Source organism: Dreissena polymorpha, chromosome 15 (assembly GCF_020536995.1).
Source record: "Dreissena polymorpha isolate Duluth1 chromosome 15, UMN_Dpol_1.0, whole genome shotgun sequence".
NCBI classification, from domain to species: Eukaryota; Metazoa; Mollusca; class Bivalvia; order Myida; family Dreissenidae; genus Dreissena; species Dreissena polymorpha.
In genome coordinates, this window is record NC_068369.1 from 62,508,350 (window position 1) to 62,528,177 (window position 19,828).

General features: G+C 35.1%; 2 protein-coding genes across 3 annotated transcripts in view; one reads left to right on the top strand and one right to left on the bottom strand.

Annotated features, from left to right (window-relative positions):
* On the bottom strand, positions 1–7,664 carry LOC127860441 (MORN repeat-containing protein 4-like). Of its 2 annotated transcripts, none has more exons than XM_052398524.1 (4): positions 7,607–7,664; positions 5,220–5,406; positions 2,117–2,226; positions 1–1,616 (listed from the first exon to the last, which is right to left on the bottom strand). In XM_052398524.1, exons 2-4 carry the CDS (start codon positions 5,393–5,395, stop codon positions 1,468–1,470), a joined length of 435 nt encoding a protein of 144 aa, XP_052254484.1. In that variant the 5' UTR covers positions 5,396–5,406; positions 7,607–7,664; the 3' UTR covers positions 1–1,467. The 2 variants fall into 2 exon arrangements, with proteins under 2 accessions (XP_052254484.1, XP_052254483.1); XM_052398523.1 differs by lacking the exon at positions 7,607–7,664 and adding an exon at positions 7,443–7,600.
* LOC127860431 (mushroom body large-type Kenyon cell-specific protein 1-like) overlaps positions 7,657–19,828 on the top strand; it is a 22,544-nt gene continuing 10,372 nt past the window's right edge. Inside the window, exons 1-7 of the mRNA XM_052398508.1 lie at positions 7,657–7,798; positions 9,014–9,082; positions 11,189–11,268; positions 12,121–12,178; positions 12,726–12,918; positions 15,911–16,064; positions 17,664–17,825. Coding sequence (XP_052254468.1) covers positions 7,678–7,798; positions 9,014–9,082; positions 11,189–11,268; positions 12,121–12,178; positions 12,726–12,918; positions 15,911–16,064; positions 17,664–17,825 — 837 coding nt within the window. The 5' untranslated portion in view covers positions 7,657–7,677. The remainder of the gene's footprint in view (positions 7,799–9,013; positions 9,083–11,188; positions 11,269–12,120; positions 12,179–12,725; positions 12,919–15,910; positions 16,065–17,663; positions 17,826–19,828) is intronic.

Here is a 19,828-nt window from a genome sequence, read left to right on the forward strand (position 1 = left end):
GACTTTCTGATTTTTATTTCCCTCTCTATGTCTATAAATACGCAAAGAAGATCGATATGGCCAATGTCAGAGGTAAAAACATGCGTTAAGTGTTTGAATGGCCCATTTGATTAACTAAAAACCCATCGGCAAGATAACCATGTGTTGTCATTCTACAAATGAACATACAATTCAAGAAAGCTTTGAATAACATTGCTTTGTAGCACTTAAAGAATAGACAACAAGTTTCATGCAAGTGGTTACAAATTGTATACAGGAAAAGTAAGCCTTTCTCGAGCAGATGTAAGCATTTGGCTAAAAACACCTTCCTGTAAAATATGACTTAAATATATTGAAAACGAAAGAAAATATAAATCTACACAATTAATAACAATACATTAACATATAAAGAAATCTTCATGAATCAACAATGACCGCAACAAGAAACACCTGTTACACTTTTAAAAGAAAAACGCAGGGAACCAAAACGAAAAAAACACTTGACAACAACGTACTAGTATGTTTTTAAAGGATTTTACATATTTCTTTAAGTACATATTGCACTTAATTAAAAAAAAGATCTTCAAAAATGTAATATATACGTACTAGTTCCATGCAATAATGTATAACGGAAGTATAAAGTACAAGTGTAAGACACACATGCATATGTATACTAGAATAAACAGGATAAAAAGGAAAGTTCATTCCAAAATGATACAACATTATGGACGATTTAAAGAAAAGTATTAATCACACAACAATTATAAAATATATCAATCAAATACAATAACATCACTATTCGTTTAACTTTGCGCCATTGCAGAAGTATAAATGGCCACAAGGTCAAAGACTCAATTAAATGACATTTTTGCTTTCACGTGTGAAAAATGATTGTCGGAATGCCATTGCGATATTAAATGTACTTCTAAGCTACATACTCGGATAATGTCATCATAAGCTGAATGTAGAATGTAATAAGTATATACTTGTATAAATAAACACATGTTCCCCTTTCCCAATTTACGCACATTAATTATTCTGATTAGAGTGAGATTTTATTCATGATAAACGTGACCTTTATAAATATGTTACGCCCCTTTGCCATAAAAGGTTCTAAACTGTAAACACAGGTCATTTCGATAGTATATTCTTTTGAAGAAAATTGCAGATGTTTCTATCACATGTTTTTTAAGTTGTCCATCGTGGCTAGTAATTGAAACCATTCATGGTACTCAAATATCACGTTTGTTTCGAACTAAGAAAGAAAAGAAACATGTTCGCAAATAATGTTCAAGTAAGAGTTGTCCCTCTTATTCCTTCTAAAACCCACTGATGCCAAAATCTGCATAAATAATTTCCATCGATGTGAATTCTATATGAACTAACCGAACTTTTTGTTTTAAATGCATTTTTTAAAATCCAAAACAAGGTTACAATCTACACTAATTACATCAACACAGAGAAGAAGAAAACACAAAATGCTCGAGATCAAGGTTTCACATTTCTGGCGACGTCGGCTGCCCTCTCTGCTGCCAAGACGGCGTCGGCACACTTGCCCCGTCGGATGAGGCGGTTACCTTCGAAGTAGCCCTCGTTCCTAGGTAACCCATGGGAACCATCGGAAAACGTGACCAGACCTGCAAAATTTAGACATAAGAAAGGTGTTTTCTCTTATCACTATTTATGTCTTGAATACAACTTTGCTGTTTTGCGTATTCAACTTATTTGATGTTAAATACTGCACAACGTAATCACAGTATCCAAATTCTTCTGAAGCACATGCGAATTGTGTCGTTGATAACATGTATCACGTGGTAAAACGAATATCATTTGTATTGCAAAATTGGTCAAGATTTAATTTTAAAGCGATGTTGGGTAAAAATATGGTTGAATAAGGTTTACAAATAGTCCAAGCAACCAATATCAGTACCAAATGTAAGTATCTAATTGTAGTTAACCTATAAGGTATGGACGGACGAAATCATAGGCGGACTTGTCAATAACTAAATGCCGCCAACATCAATAGGTATTGCGGGACACAAGTCTTAACCAACAACTCATACTAATATATACCCATGATCATACGATTAAATGTATAGTGAAATAATCGTTGAAAACGATGTTTAAACACGGAAACCTTGGCCGAAGATTTTTCCTCCCTGGAACTCGCCTTCGAATTTCATTCCGTCACATCTTGTAAAAACCCCGTTGCCATGAAATTTGCCCTGTCTGAATTCGCCTTCATATCTACAATCATTCGTATATTATATATATGCGTATCACCGGGCCTTGTTCAGACCCTTTTAAGGTCGATTATCGGAAACCACAGGCTGATGGCACCATTGATTCCTACGGGGGATACTAATGATTCCTACGGTGGGTACACTTGATTCCTACGGGGATACAAGCACACCTACGGGGGATACAATTGTCACTTACGGGTGATACCACAGATGCCTACAGGTGACACAATTTTATTTCTAAGCGCGATACCATTTGATTCATACGGGTGATACAATTTATTCCTACTGGTGTTATCATATGTTTCATACAGTTGATACCATTTGGAACAACCCACAACGTCAAACCAAACCAAAAATCTAGACGGTTTCGATAACAAAACGGATGCGCCTAAAAATGCAATATGTACGTGAAATTGAATACGGTACCACTTGGTGATGTTCACGCATACATGCACGTTTCCGCAACAACTGCGAAAACAATCACACGTGACACTGAATAACACTGATTGCTGTTGAGTGTTGACACCTCTCTGTGGACATCACAGGAAACATTTGTAGCTATTACCTGCATGTCAAAATATGAACATGATGGTGTTTTTAAATCTTAATGGTTGAGAACACTGAGATAAACGGGTAAACATAATAGTTCATTATTTGTGCAATTTAGTATTGTATCATTACCGGTTTGTCTCACGAATTCGTTTACAATGATGTTACGATAGTCGTCGACTACGTGACTTGTTACAAATGAGGCTTCTAACGAGCATAACATCTAACTTGCTATAATTATTTTGTCCATAATTTTCGGACCACTTCTCATTTCCATTTACACCCCGCCTAAGGCAACCATGGCAATCGTAACTATCAAAAATTCTCACCTGAGGACGCATTGGTGGTTCGTTAAAAGCATAGCGCTTTCGATAAATTTCGACTGGTAGCGTACTATCACACGTATCGTATTATTGCCATTATAGGCTTGCTTCCCAAAAAAGCACGTCTGCGACACAGCGATGTAACAGGTGTCGCATAGCAACCACTTTTGATATTTGTCAGAGGACAGAGCTGAGTACCGGTATGTGGTTTTTTACGATAGACCAACTTAAAAGTGTGGCTCTGTTTAAGAACTATCGATTTATTTCGGCGTTCGCCATTTTGGATGCCGAGCTGTACAGGTGAGAATGCGCCTAAATATCGTCTGTGGTTTTTAATTGTCGTTTGATCGTGTTTGTATGTTTACAGCGAATTACATCGTTATTGCGGCTTTGTCCATTGTCGCTTATCATGTACAATGTACTTACTGCCATTAAAATGTCATGCCACTCGTGTATAAGAATGTTTTGTTGACTTGCGGACAAGGAAATCTCAGATATTTCTACAGAACAGCATTTAATGCAAGTCACCAGAAGATTCTGCGAAATCAATACGAAATTGAAAAGAGCCAACAGCAAATTGTAAACAATGCTGACTGAAATTATACTTCATTCAGAAACTGCTATTTAATTGTTCAGAAGTAAGTTAATTTTAATATGTATTACAAGTTGTAATGTTTGAAGTTCATTATAAATACATTTGTAATTATATTCGTAACAGTTTCTTTGATATCGTTCTGCGATTGAGTGTCTTAGAGGGAATGAATCAGGTAGATGGTTGAGCGCGACATTTGCAATTGAACTAAATATAGCAGTTTCGTATAACTCGGAGAATAATTTCTTCGAAAACACATTAGAGAACTTATCCATGTTCTACTTATTGATAGATCTTTGTCGGATCTTACTTTTTTTAATCATTACATGTTTTATTATATCGCGCTCATTAATATATAGAAATAACGAAAGTAGAAAAAATTTTGAAAACGTAAGCTAGTATAAATGGTACATGAAAACTATCAAACACAACATCGTAAAAAAACACAAACTTGGAGTCACAACCCAGCAATTGAGATGGAAATGAAGGTCGTTTGGGTTAGGACGGTAGTAAAATATATACGGTAGTTACTTAATTGACGAAGAAAATCACCATTTCCAACATGTAGAGCAATCACAAAATACGATGTACTGATAAATGGCACGCGAATCCCTGAAAGTAATCTCCAATAATATACATCATCGATCGTAGAGCCAAAAGAAAGGAAACGTACTTATAGTGTCCATGTTTAATACCTCTAATCAATGTTAATAGGAAAAGGTATTAATTTACGAGTAACACAATTTGAAGATGCTGTAAGGCAAATGGCAAGCTAGTCAACGGGAGTATACGAGTACCTTACCGAGTTTATAACAGTACATATTTACATAAATGACGTAAGTGCCATATTCGAAAACCAACTGCAACCTCTGGAAATAAGAGTTTCATTTACAATATTTCAACCCATAGGTTTATAAGACGTCACTTTTAAGACATCAACAAGCGGACATGCTCGGATTGATCATACTTGCCACTCCTGATATACCTATGGGTTTGACGAACGTTAGTCAAAAGAATAGATATTTATTGCGAAATGGCATACACTCGCATACAGCGGGGATACATATTAGCGGGTGCCATACGGCCCCGATATTGTGTGGTCTTCACTTAAATTTACTAACACAAGTCCGATCCTCTTTGTTTAACCCATTTATGCTTAGTGTCTAGAAAAAAGGCGTTGGCAAACAGCGGAGACCCAGATGAGACGCCGCATGATGCGGCGCCTCATCAGGGTCTGCGCTGTTTGCTTAAAGGAATTTCTGTAAGAAAAGTTCCCCACCTTCTTTGTTCTATTCTACATATATAAATAAATATACTAGAAATCCCTAATTTTGGAAATAACTTGATTCAATTTAGAAGGATGGGAGAGTGACTAGGCATAAATGGGTTAAAGAAGTATAGAACAAAGAAGGTGGGGAACTACCCGGTATATGTTAAAAAAAAATATTTTGTCTTGGTGCCTTCATAAGATACCATTCTTAATTTAACGAAGTGTTCAGACGACGACGTAACTTTTCCGTTACGTAACATTACCTCGAGTTGTCACTGAACACCATAACCCCGTGACCTTCGCAGAGACCCGCGACGAAAATGCCGAAATACTGGGCGCCGTCGGGGAACTTCATGTGCCCGTAGCCCTCCCTTTGGCCATCGGCATTCCAGTCCCCTTTGTACTGACTGCCGTCCGGGTACTGATAGGTGCCTTTCATGGTTGGGGTTTCTGTGAAAAAAATATCGCGAGAAATTGAATACTTTCAACTAGGGTTGACCAAAAAAATACGAGAAATTGTGCTGACCAGAAGTTGGGCGTCTTGTATGCGTAGTTGGATGGAATAAAACAGGACAAATTGGGTAGATTAGATTAAAGCATTTTAGCATGTTTTGAGAGAAGACTAACATAAGGCTGACTATTTCATTTGTAAAATGTTGTCTTAAAACGCGGAAGGAAAAAAACATTTGTAAGTTGTTAAGATATACACATATAATTGGAGTTCACGAGGAATAAAGCAAAGAGTAAAAAGCACTTTGAAGCGCCGTAAGCATACATAATACTCGAAAGATTTGGCACTATGAAGCAAAGAAAAACAATCGCGAGAAAGTGGTTTTACTTTAACAATTATATTTCCACGTGCATGTACTGTGTGAGATAAATTTTTGTATAACAGCCGCCTATGTATTAAATGCAAAGAAGGACACAGCCGCAACGTTTCATGTATTTATTAAGTTTGGGCATTTTATTTGAAGGACGAAAACATTTAACATGTTGGCGGCCACATTGCAAAATGCATTCATTCAGTCGTATTTTTGCTTCGGATTAGGCGAGTATATTATTAATGTGAGAATGTATAGAAACAATTTCAAACATAAGCTGACAAAATGCACATTAAAATCTGCCGCGTAACTTTAGTAACATGTGTTGTCGTTTAACAACGTTCTGATCATAATAAATTTTGTTTAAAAAGGCAGTAAAATATGTGTAAAGCAAATCATGCCCAGACGTGCATTTGATATATAAATACATGAATTTGTAACATGCATACATGCAAACATAGGTGACGGTATATTTTCATTCAATTAGAACAATCGGTGGTAAGGTGTAATTAAAGGTGATTGTTTCCACAAACCCGACCGACACACCGTTTTTACCTTCCAAATTACGTTTTATAGTTTTGTAAAAAAAAATCTATTATACTTGCTTAACAAACCTTTACACTTGTGTTATGTTACGTGGAGATGTTGAAGATTTTTACATTGACAATGCTTAAAGTGGGAAATAACTAGTGTTTCGCAGGTTAACTAAAAAAGGTTTGACCGACCTAACTACCCTTTTTTGCTGATGTTAGACTAACAGAAACAAAAACATGTTTTGGGCTTTAAATATCAATATGTCGTTCGTCCATCGCCAAAACTAAAAGTCAAGCTCAAGACTTTGTTAAACAAGAGATGTGTTTGTCAGAAACATAATGCCCCCTACTGCACCGCTTTGATTTTTTTTTTAATGATATCCCTAAAAAAATATGTATTACTTCTCTTGTAAAAATCATCTGTACATGCCAAATGATAAATAGAAATTATCTCTCTTTAAAGCTTGTTCCTTCCCTTGGATTTGATTTTTTGCGTTTAACCTTGAATGATGACCTTGACCTTTCATCACTCAAATTTTGCTGCTCCATGAGATATGCATGCAAATATCAATGTGCTATCTTCAATATTGCAAAAGTTATGGCCAATGTTCAAGTTTTTGGACGGATGAACAAACTGACAGACATACAGACGGACTGACAGTTCAACTGCTTTATGCCACCCTACCGGGGGCTTAAAAATATACAAACGCAAATATGATAACGACACCAAAAATACATGCACAATATATATGGTTAAGTATGAAAATCGCATCTAAATATTTCTGTCGATCAAATGTAAACAAAACAACTAATCATTATCAGACCAGTTTAACTGCCTCATCAAGACTTTTGCTAACACTAATTGAAGTGGATTCGCTAATAATTAGCATTTCACGTTTATGTTTCGACAAAATGAAATCACGATTTTAACAAGGAAGTAATGTTATTTGCATCGTTCAAGTGGTTGTGATACAAAAGGAAGTTTTTATCTAAACTAAAAGATAGATTTGCCTAAATATTAGACGAATTGAAACTCGTTTTGCACAATGCCCTCTTGCCAAGTCACGGAAACAGGTTTATAAAATGTAATAAAAAACATGCAGTTATTGAATTAACGTATTTGTTTACTTACCAAATGAAAATCCAGAGTTGTGTCCGTCAGTTTCGACACTTTGATAATACAAGAATAAACTTTTGCTATTGGTTTACTAAATTTCCTAAATATATGATTTATGTTTTGTCGTGACTTTAAGTCGGTATATTTATTGCATTACTAAAAATCCAAAAATTACTCACCTGTCAACCTACTTTCGTTTCAGTTACACCTGCATGTGAATAACGTCAGAGAACAAGGACCACATAAAACGATGACGTATCGAGGTTCAATTGTCAACATGGTTGACTGCGGTAACTTACGATGCTTTCAAGAAAGACGTTTAATTAAAAAAGACTTGATGTCATGGAGTAAAAAGATACCATTGGTCGTAGGTAGGTTTCTTTTTAATATCTTGTACCATTTCTTTAATCGGAATTAAATTGAAAGTTTTTATTTGTCATTTTTCATAAACATCACTGTCAAAATTATTGACCTAAAATTTCGGCTGTTATTAGCGCACAGACGACAGTTTGCTTTAGCGATAAATTATCGGATGCGGTTATCTTATGTTTGCAGCAATTTAATATTTTTAACAATTTATGTTTATTTCTCTAAACGAATATTAAAATTTTTCAACTGTATAAGTTGATACATCATTGTAATAACACCTTATATTTTGGGTGCCTGTTGAGTAAATTATCGATCGTCACTTTGTCGCCTGTGACAGCCTCAGCAGCTGGTGACTTGAATTTTATTGGTCGACAGCTGCTTTTCATAGATATCTGACTCGATTTGTTCGATTTTGGCAACAGTCAACACACCTTTGTTTGAAATTGGTCATACCTTTGACTTTTTAAATAAGGTATTGATTTTATGAATTTGGTGGAGAATCTCAGAACATGGCTTTATTTTCTGGCTGCTTCTGTCTCACCTTCAGTTATTGATTTTTGTAATCAATATTTCTGAGCTGTCTTTTGAATTCTGAATGAATTAGACTAAATGGATGATTAACAGTACCTGAGATGTTTTAGTTGACTCCATGAGTCACTGATTGAACACAAAACTACTGTACATTTAATTGAGATTAACATGCATAACAAGTGGCTTGTTTGAAAAAAGGTTTTGTTCTTATTAAGTAAAATATTGCAATACAAGTTAAAGCCATTATTTATGCTTGTTTATATGTCTTAATTTAAGTGTCTTGAAATTGAAACATTCAACTGTAATTAATTAAAATGACTTGTATTAAATAAACAAGTTTTGTTACAGTATTATTATTCATTTAGTTGTTAATCAGCTGAAAGCAAAGTTTGTCAAAGTGAATTTTGTTAGATAATAAAATTGACTACAATGTTATATCGATGTTAATAAAAACAATTACGTATGAAGATCATTTTTAATAACTAGAATATGTTGATAGTATGTTAATGCTGCTATTAATGATGATGATGATGATGATGATGATGATGATGATGATGATGTGTTGGAGTTGATCATTATGTTTATAATATTGCTGCTATGGATTTTTTTAAAACTTCTGCTGCTTCTGTTGTTGCTGAAGATGATGATGGTCATTTATTGTTTTAAATATTATAACATTTTTTCAGGACTTGAAACAATTGCTGAGCACGTTGGCAGCAGACGGAAAGTACGGAAGTTATTTGAACCCTTCCACAGTAAGTTTATTGTTACTTCATTGAAAGGAAAATTAAATTAATCTCAAATTGTAAATTTAGTGTGTAATTGGTCTTTATTTTCCTTATATTACAAGACTGCAATCCAAAACCATTGATGTTATGAAAATAATATTAAAGGCCTACTATCAACCTAATTTCCAGAATGTAATTAAACACTTGAATAAGCATAGATTCTTTTGTGATTTTATATGAAACTTTCTGTACTTGAGAATTTGCCTTTACAGTGTTGACTTCAACCACATGTTTTAGGCTGTCAGTTAATTGTTTAAAAAATAGTTATTGTAAGAATATTCAATGTGGATTACATGTAATTAAAACAAGTTGTTCTGCATCCTGTTGAAATGCATCAATGCTTTGTCTTGTCACAATTGTTTTAAAGGGACAGCTTTAAATAAATTTTATAGTAAATCTTTTATATTTGGAATAGTTTTAAAAAATTATCATAAGAAAGACAAAAAGTGCCTGCCATGGGAAATGATCCAAGCACCTCTATGAGCAAAAGCTTACACCATGAAGGCGTTTGAACTTGAAATGTAGTTTGATAATTATATACATAATACTTGTTTTTTGCTAAATTATTAAACAAGCTTTACAAACTCTTTATAATGTGTTAGTCTTCAATTGATGGTTATCATAAAACGAAAATCTATATCTAGCACTTTTCATAGGCAGGAGTGTTATTTTTCTTGTTTTAATACATTAATTTCAGTGTGTTTTTTGTATCAGCATTTTGGGAATGGGGCTTGGTCCTGCTGGATTGAGGAAAAACTGGGAAATTAAGTATGTTTTTTTTCACTGGCAAATACTAAAAAAATTATTATAAATTTTATTTCAACATTAAATTCATCTTTACCAAGGCCACTCAAAAAGCTGGACACGGAGATACAGTGAATATTGGGATTTCAATAATAATTAATTTTTCTTGAAAAACTTATTTGGGAAATTTGTGCAGTCATTTGGGAAAATATATATAATACTTTTTGAGTTTCAAAATGGGACTGAATATCTTCCTTAAATGTGACCAAAAAAGAAACAGGGTTATTTTTATGTCCCCCACCACTATAGTGGGGGACATATTGTTTTTGCCCTGTCTGATGGTCTGTTTGTTTGCCCAACTTTTACATTTTGCCATAACTTTTGCAATATTGAAGATAGCAACTTCATATTTGGCATGCATGTGTATCTCATGGAGCTGCACATTTTGAGTGGTGAAAGGTCAAGGTCATCCTTCAAGGTCAAAGGTAAAAAAAAATATTCAAAACGTAGCAGAAGGGGACAAAGTGTTTCTGACAAACACATTTCTTATTTTAATCTATGACCAAAAGACAATTAATTGTCATTTTTCCGAATTGTGAACAAGTCCTTTTAATAATAGTCATGGCAGAAGCATAAATAAAGTTCTCTCTTAAAAAACATGTATATAATTGATTCTGCACAAAATGAATTATCATGCTAATTTTATTGTCAAAGGCAACCCTTTTTTAAAACCTCATATGAATCATGTCTGTTTAAGCATAAAAACTTATCCAAACAAGTGAATGAAACTTAACTTGAGAATTAAATTGGTTGCTAGATGCGCAGACTAATTCATGTAAGATCAAAAAGGATATTCTCATGAGGAGATGGTGACTCATACTCACTGAACTAATGCCACTTTTGGCAGCATGTCTGTGTTTCTGTTTCAAGAAAATGAGTAATTATTATTTCAATTTGCTACTTTTTGTTATTTAGGACAACAATTTAACATTATTGCTACAAACGTTGTTTTTTCGGAAACTTCACTTATAACTTTGATTTGTTATTTATTTACTAATTATAGTTTGTTTGATTTCATAAAAATAATGTGAAATGTATTGAGAACAAAAATCACATTCATGAAAAGCCTGCACAGGCTTATCAGGGACGACTCTTTCCACCTTACTGGATTTTTGTTTAGAAGAGACAAACATTAAATGAAACAATCCATTAAAGTGGAAAGTGTTGTCCCTGATAAGCCTGTCTGGACTGCACAGGCTTATCTGAGAATACACTGTACTCATGTGCATTAAGCCCTGTTTTCCTAGAGGGAAACTCATATGTTTGCAGGTCTGGAAAGTAAGACGCCCCAGGACTGGGAGCCAGAAGAAAACTGTTTCTACTGTTCGGACAGAATACAGCTTCTGTTTGTAAGCACTGTTAACCCTTTCAGTGCTGGAACCGAATTTTGAAGGCCTTTACAAACAGTTTTGATCCTGATGAGATGCCACAAAAGGTGACGTCTCATCAGGATCCAAACAGTTTGCTATTCTGATAGTATTCTTTGAATTTTTTTTTAAGAAAATGCTAATTTTAGAAATTTAGCAGACAACATTTTAGTAGATGACAAATTTCCCAGCATGCAAAGTGTTAACACATCATATCGTACAATATATAATGCATTCTGTATTCATCAAAATTAAATGATTAAACCATAACTTTTGTATTATGATGTAAGTAACCAATGATTGTTGGATACTACTTTTTATTTATTTAATAAAATATCCCGCATCATGCGAAAATGGGTATTATGCGATATTAGACTAGTGTAGCTCCAGACCAGCCTGTGCATCCATGCAGTCTGCAACCCTGTCTGCTAATGAGACATTGAAACATTGACAGTGACTTTAACGTGGAGAGCATATCTCCTGGCCAGACTAACTGATCACATATGGCATAAGACCCTTTTGAGCATGCTGCTGCTTAAGTTTTAGACTTCTGAAGTATTAATATGAAGGGTGCTCTTTTGATTAGTTGGTCAGAGGTTGACCTGCTTAATTTTACATTACAAAATATCTTCGCATAATCGGACATAATTGATGAAAATTGTTTGTTGTCTTGTTAACATTGCATTTGTACTAAACTCCATATAATATGGATCATTCTTAGCTAATTTTATGCTGTTATGAAACACAATAACTAATACTATTTCCATAGGTTATTTGAACAAGTGGTACATGAATGCATAGTTCTATATGATATACCGGTACCTGTTACTGCAGGATGCAATAGAGAAGACAGATTCTAAAGAAGGTGGAAAGATTCTCAAAGACCATCCAAGTAAGGCTGTAAAATTTTATACCATCTATAACCGACTGAATCTATACCCTACATGACCAATGGATATTCATACTTGATTCTTTTTCTGGATTCATAATATGACTAACTGAAGGAAAACTGGGCTAAATGCATGTGCTTAAAGTGTCGTCCCAGATAAATTAGAAGTCAGAACAGGCTATTGTGAAACCTTGTGAACACCACCAGGCGTTTTTCCTCTTTATAAAGTTGGCATGGGAAAACAGTACCATTCCTAATCTGATATTTTAATATTTTTCCCTCAATTTTAAGGTTGAAATTTCTCAAATCAGTTGAACAAACTCAACAAAGGAACCTTAAAATATCAACAATAGGCTGTTAATGTTACTTTCCTATTATGCAAACTTCTACCACAATACATATCATTAACTGTTAACTGCTAGGGGAAGTAAGTGCATTTGGGAGAGGGATAATAAAAAAAGGACCAGTTCCAGTTAAAAAAACACACCATTTTTTAGCAGGAATAGGGTAATTTTTAAGCGGCCAACAAAATCAGTCGGTAAACTTGCAGGCTTACGTCATCTGGGCGAAGTGCTTCCATTCTTACCTCAGTTCTACACAAGCGACTTCGGGCGTGACCTCCTCACAGACATCAAGTCTGCCAGCACAGAGCCCGAGCCATCATCTCCCGAGAAAGAACCTGAGCCCGAGCCCAAGGCCAACATTGAGCTCAAAGTGCCTGCTGTGTCCTCCCCTGGACCCAGGTGAGCTGCTTGTGGGGATGTTTGTGGTTTGTTGCTTGCATTTATTTACTTATTTAAACCTTTCCTCATCTTAGCACATTTTCAACTGTTTGCAGTCCGTTAGAAAACAACATTAAAGACCTTTCTTAACAGATTCAAGGATTAGTTTTAAAGGCTTAGTTTTCAAACCTAAGATACTGATGAGCGGCAAACAGCATAAAACCTGAAAACCTGGGAGTTATTGGCAGGCTGTTCTGGTCTTGTGCTGGTTGTATAAAGCTGTTTTCACCTTGTTTCTGAGTTGGAAAGGGTTAACAGTTTTGAGCAGGGGTTACCCGGGTATGAATAAGTAGGTGCCTATCGTCCCAAGGGCTATACTATTCCAGTGAGAAACGAGAACTGTTTAATGTCCTCTATATGTTATAAGGAGAATAAATAAACAAAGATGAGTAACTGTGGTCAAAAGTTAGTTGACAACCCTGTAGCATGTAGTGGCTATCTGTTAATACTTTCCTCATGGCAGTTGAGGTATTCAATTTAAGATGTTTAGCCGCAATAAGTGCACATAGTTATGCTAACATGTTTGATTGCACAACTGACACACATGTATGTTCATATCTGGCTGGGATACCCATTGAAGCCCTTATTAACAGTTCATCACTTTCCGTGCTTAGCTAGCCAGTGATTGTGTGTGTGTTATTAGCAGTTGTGTTGGTGGTAGTGGTTGTTGTGGGTGAGTTAGTGATGGTGTTTGTAATAGTTTTGGTACAAAAAATGTCTGAGTGCAATTGCAATGTTTTTCAATTAGTAATGTTGAAACAAACAGACAATAACTTACATTATAATGGAACATCTGAAGATTTAACTTCCTAGACACTTAAACAACTTTGTTTTTAAGTATCAGCACTATAATTTACTTTTTCAAAGATGTTTGTCTTTGAATGAAAAAAGTTTCAAGTGTCTTTTTAGTAATCAAATGTGTATTCTCCACATGTATATAAATTTGAGACTTCAAATACTGCTATTGAATCAGGAAGAAATAAAATGCAAATCAAAATGTGTTTCGAGATAACTCTGATTTTATTTTGGATACTTTTTCTAACCAGTTGTTGTCTCTCTTGCTAAATCAATGTGTGGAAAATGTGTTTGTCCTATGCTTTTGCTTAAATCTTACTTTTTGCCCTTTGATGCTTAAACCTGATGTTCCTGTACAGTGGTATTGTTTTATTTGCAAAAAATCCAGTGCATAGTGTATGAAACTAAAGAAATGCCTGTTTGGCATCAAAAATTATAAATACACTCTGTGATACCATGTTTAAAAATCCAGCTAGGAACACTTTGAAAATAAAACTTTCATTTAGGGATTGGCCTATTATTAATCAATATGAGTTTAGTTAGTCTTTCTGTTTGTGAGATTGCCCTGTTGGTTGAAATAACATTTGCATTGTATTCTGTTTATCGCCCAACTTGTAGTATGAAGTGAAAGAACTCTGTTGGCCAGTTGCCAACAGTGTTTGACAAAGTTAATATTAGATAGCATTATGCCTGTATCCTGAACCATTATTCTAACTAAGTCAGTGACTACATGCATTTGCGTTAAGTGTCATCCCTGCTTAGCCTGTGCAGTATTCATAGGCTAATGTCAGAGGTACAACACTTTCACGCAGTTATGGTATTTTTCGTTTAAATGCAGTCTCTTCATTGTTGAAAACCTGTTAAGGCATAAAGTGTGTGAAAACTGGGCTAAATGAATATGCCTTAAGTGTCATTCCAGATGCCTTAAGTGTCATTCCAGATTAGCCTGTGCAGACTGCACAGGCTAATCTGGGATGACACTTAAGGCATATTCATTTAGCCCAGTTTTCACAAAAGGAGGCTCAGATCATGATGCCAACTTAGTAAGTTACAAGATGTTGATGTACATATCATGATGCCAACTTAGTAAGTTACAAGCTGTTGATGTACATAATCATGATGCCAACTTAGTAAGTTACAAGCTGTTGATGTACATATCATGATGCCAACTTAGTAAGTTACAAGATGTTGATGTACATATCATGATGCCAACTTAGTAAGTTACAAGATGTTGATGTACATATCATGATGCCAACTAGGTAAGTTACAAGATGTTGATGTACATATCATGATGCCAACTTAGTAAGTTACAAGATGTTGATGTACATATCATGATGCCAACTTAGTAAGTTACAAGATGTTGATGTACATATCATGATGCCAACTTAGTAAGTTACAAGATGTTGATGTACATATCATGATGCCAACTTAGTAAGTTACAAGATGTTGATGTACATATCATGATGCCAACTTAGTAAGTTACAAGATGTTGATGTACATATCATGATGCCAACTTAGTAAGTTACAAGATGTTGACGTACATATCATGATGCCAACTTAGTAAGTTACAAGATGTTGATGTACATATCATGATGCCAACTTAGTAAGTTACAAGATGTTGATGTACATATCATGATGCCAACTTAGTTAGTTAGTTAGTTACAAGATGTTGATGTACATATCATGATGCCAACTTAGTAAGTTACAAGATGTTGATGTACATATCATGATGCCAACTTAGTAAGTTACAAGATGTTGATGTACATATCATGATGCCAACTTAGTAAGTTACAAGATGTTGATGTACATATCATGATGCCAACTTAGTAAGTTACAAGATGTTGATGTACATATCATGATGCCAACTTAGTAAGTTACAAGATGTTGATGTACATATCATGATGCCAACTTAGTAAGTTACAAGATGTTGATGTACATATCATGATGCCAACTTAGTAAGTTACAAGATGTTGATGTACATATCATGATGCCAACTTAGTAAGTTACAAGATGTTGATGTACATATCATGATGCCAACTTAGTAAGTTACAAGATGTTGATGTACATATCATGATGCCAACTTAGTAAGTTACAAGATGTTGATGTACATATCATGATGCCAACTAAGTAAGTTAAAAGATGTTGATGTACATATCAGTGCGAAGTTGAAGAAGGCCAGCCCTCCAAACAGCAGGAAGTGCCACCTTGATGAGGACCTCTCCTCCTCCATGTCTGAGGTGAAGGGCGCGACACTGACTGGCCGTCGTGGGGGATCTATGTACGGTGTACCCAGAAGAACCCTCAGAACAAAGGTAGCCAGGAATAATAGGAATAAATAGGCTTGCTATGGGAAAATCATGTGCGTAAAGTGTCATATCAGATTAGCCTGTGTGGTCTGCATTGGCTAATCAAGTACCCCACTTTCTGCCTTGATGGTACTCTTGATTCAGAGGATGTACATTCTTATAGAAAATCTGTGTCCACTGCTCAGGCTAATATGGTACGCACATGCATGAAGCCATGTTTTCTCAGAGAAAGGCTCAAATATACTATAGAGGATACCATTACATGTGTAAGGCAGGACTAATCAAGTTTCAAGTTCTTCACATTTTCACTGTGTGGCTATGATTTTAAATCTGGTTGTTTAACATAATGGCATCTGACTTTCAATCTTGTTGTCTGACATAATGGCATCTGACTTTCAATCTTGTTGTCTGACATAATGATATCTGACTTTCAATCTTGTTGTCAGACATAATGGCATCTGACTTTCAATCTTGTTGTCTGACATAATGGCATCTGACTTTCAATCTTGTTGTCTGACATAATGGCATCTGACTTTCAATCTGTTTGTCAGGCATAATGACATCTGAATACTCAATCTTGTTGTCTGACATAATGGCATCTGACTTTCAATCTTGTTGTCTGACATAATGGCATCTGACTTGCAATCTGTTTGTCAGGCATAATGACATCTGAATACTCAATCTTGTTGTCTGACATAATGGCGTCTAACTTTCAATCTGTTTGTCAGTAAAAATGGCATCTGACTTTTAAGCCGTTTTTTTTTTACATAATGTTAATGGCTTTCTGACGATTTGTCTACCACTAACTCTTTTAGTTTTGCTATTTCTACAAGTGCACAGAAAGTGGTCCCCTTTCTCTGTCATCGTTAAGATTTTGAACCCACATTGTAACATGCAGTAACTTTATAACCCCCTGTTATTCAGCTGCTTATTAAAAAATCTTGTCACAATAAAAAGTTGTCATATGTGAAATGCAGAACTTTGTGATGAATAAAATCAATATGCATCTGCAGTTTAACATTTACAATAAAATGTCATGGTAGCCTTGCTGCTGGCCATATACATGCAGCTTGCAATTGTTGTTTTAATAATCAATACAGGAATTATGACTTTGAAGTTGATTGTTGAGTCATTGTAACTTTCATTGATTTTGCTATTGACTGTGACACAGTACTTCTGGGCTGTAAACAAACTGACTGTTAATTTACCAGCAAAAGACACTGATGCTCTCCCGTATGGCAAATATCAAAACGATCATCTGATTAATTTATGACAGCTGTTATCAAAACCTTTGCGAAAACAGTAATCTGCAAGAAACTGAAATGTGACTGTGACTCAACTTCTGTTTTTAGTCAAACTAAAATTTTTTTTATTAAAAATGAGTATTTGAATCAAAATTTAGGTATTTGATTATATTCCAATTGATTTTATTGTCTTAATAATTAATGACATATTTGTTACCATCCCTTCTAAATAGTTACAACAGGTTTGTATTCTTACAAGCTAAAAATATCTCAGTCATTGGTGAGCTCGAAATTTACTTTTATAAAACAAAGTTCCAATTAAGTCGGTAGTATCTAGTAACTTAAGAGAGATAACTTGCAGATGTTCAAGATGGAAACAGATGAGAGCAGAGTGACTGCGGCCACATTGCTAGATGACGACTCCCACAGCAGCACAGACATATCCCATAGTGCACCGGCCTCTGAGCTGGCCTTGTTCAAACACCTACCACGCTATGGAGAGATCCACGATAGGCCTCTCATGGTAAGCTGCATTGCTCAAACACTTTGGGTTACTCTTTTATTGGCCAAATAAGCCTGTGCATACTTATTAACATATTTTGCTAAAAAAATTATTTTGTTTTAACGTTTTCTTCATAAAATCCTATTAAGCAAGAAAAATTAGCAGAATGCCCTAAAGTTAGCTAAGAAAAGCCTCGAACCATTTTCAAGTTGTGAAGTATGTTCTGTTTATATGCTTACTAAAAGATATTTAACACACTGACATAGTTTTTTATACAAGTTTGTAAAGTTTATACCGTATACGTGCGCTTATAAGACGCATTTTTGAGACTTAAATTGATAAGTTACAGTTGGGGTCGCGTCTTATAAGCGAGATACTGGTGAAAATAAACAAAAAAAATCAAAATATCGAGTTTACTGGGCTTATGCTAGCCAAGTTGGACACTTGTCAGTTGTTTTGAATCATCGCGGCAGCCATTTGCATTTTCTCTAAAGTCTGTATTGGCCCGTACCGTGTATCGGAACGCTATTTTCAGTTACCGATTTATTTGTAATAAAATGTATTGTTACTGATTTTGTTGTCTATTCTTTTAAATTTGAATTTTGTTATTTTTGGGGCGTAAGACGTTATATTGTCCGTGATTATTCTTGAAAAGTTTTTATCACCTGATTGTCTGCGCGCGACGTTGTTAAATGCCATATAAATTGGTCATTACAGTATACGTGTGTAAGCGGCAACACGATGCCAACATGCTTAAAACAACAGCAAAATCAATTCTCAGTAAACACGCTGCCGATTACAAATGCTATTTGACAAGTTTGTATCACCTGATCGTCTTTGTTCCACGTTGTTAATTTTCAATTAAGACATAATTGGCAATTAGGGTATCCTCTGAAATAAGTTACCAGTTTGCAACTGTCAATTGTTAAATAAACACATTTATTCAGACGAACTACTAATACTGATGACACATTATTTATTAGGGGCCAACAACGACGGGAGCAAAGAGCGACCGCATGCAATTATCCGCATATGGCTTTCTTCTTGACACGTGATTTCGATCTGCGCTTCGGAGTCTATCACTCTATCACGCGATTGGCTAATTTTATGAAAGTAGGCGTTACCTATTGTTGATAGACAATGGGCGTAAAATTTGCATAATCTAGGTAATAAAACTAAACGCTTTCAAAATATCTGCCTATTAGATTTCAATACCTGTCAAACAATACAATTAAGATGACTGACACGATCAATTTTGCTTGTGCATTGATATTACGAACGTAATATGTTTTATGTTTGCAATTGTTAGGGCAAATGATTAATACGCAGTTGTTAGAAATTTTGTCAATTTGATAATTATTTTTATTGCATGAATAATACTTGAAAATAAATTAAAACCCACTAATATATCATAAAATAAACTAATATTATTTACTTTGTTGTTTGATTGTTTTATTTTTCAGACTTGCGTGAATTACTAATTGTATGCAGCGCGAGTTTGAAAAATTCTCAATGTTTTACTAATTGATGATTTTCTTTAACATTCTGCCATTTTTCGGCCATGTTCTGGCCGATGAATACGGCAAAATTTGACCGCGTCTTACACGCGGGTCAGTCTCAAATCCACCCATTATAAAGTCCGAAGTCGGGGTGCGTCTTATAAGCGAGGGCGTCTTATAAGCGCACGTATACGGTAATTAAATAAGTAAATGGGGTACTCTGCCATCACCATGAATGACTGTCTGTCCCTGCGTCCGTCTGTTTGTCTGTCTGTGCACTCATATTTGTCCACAGGCACAGGGCTGAATGCAAAAGCGCAAATTGTCATCCCAGTTTAGCCTGTGCATTCCATGCAGGCTTATCAGGGATGACACTATCTTGCTTAGTGAATTTTCACTATGAAGGGACATTGAAACTAAAAATACCATAAATACAGAAAGTGTCATTCCTGATTAGCCTGTGCAGACTACACAGGCTTATAACACTGCAGTACCTGGCCCCCATTGCCATGCCCTACTTCATAT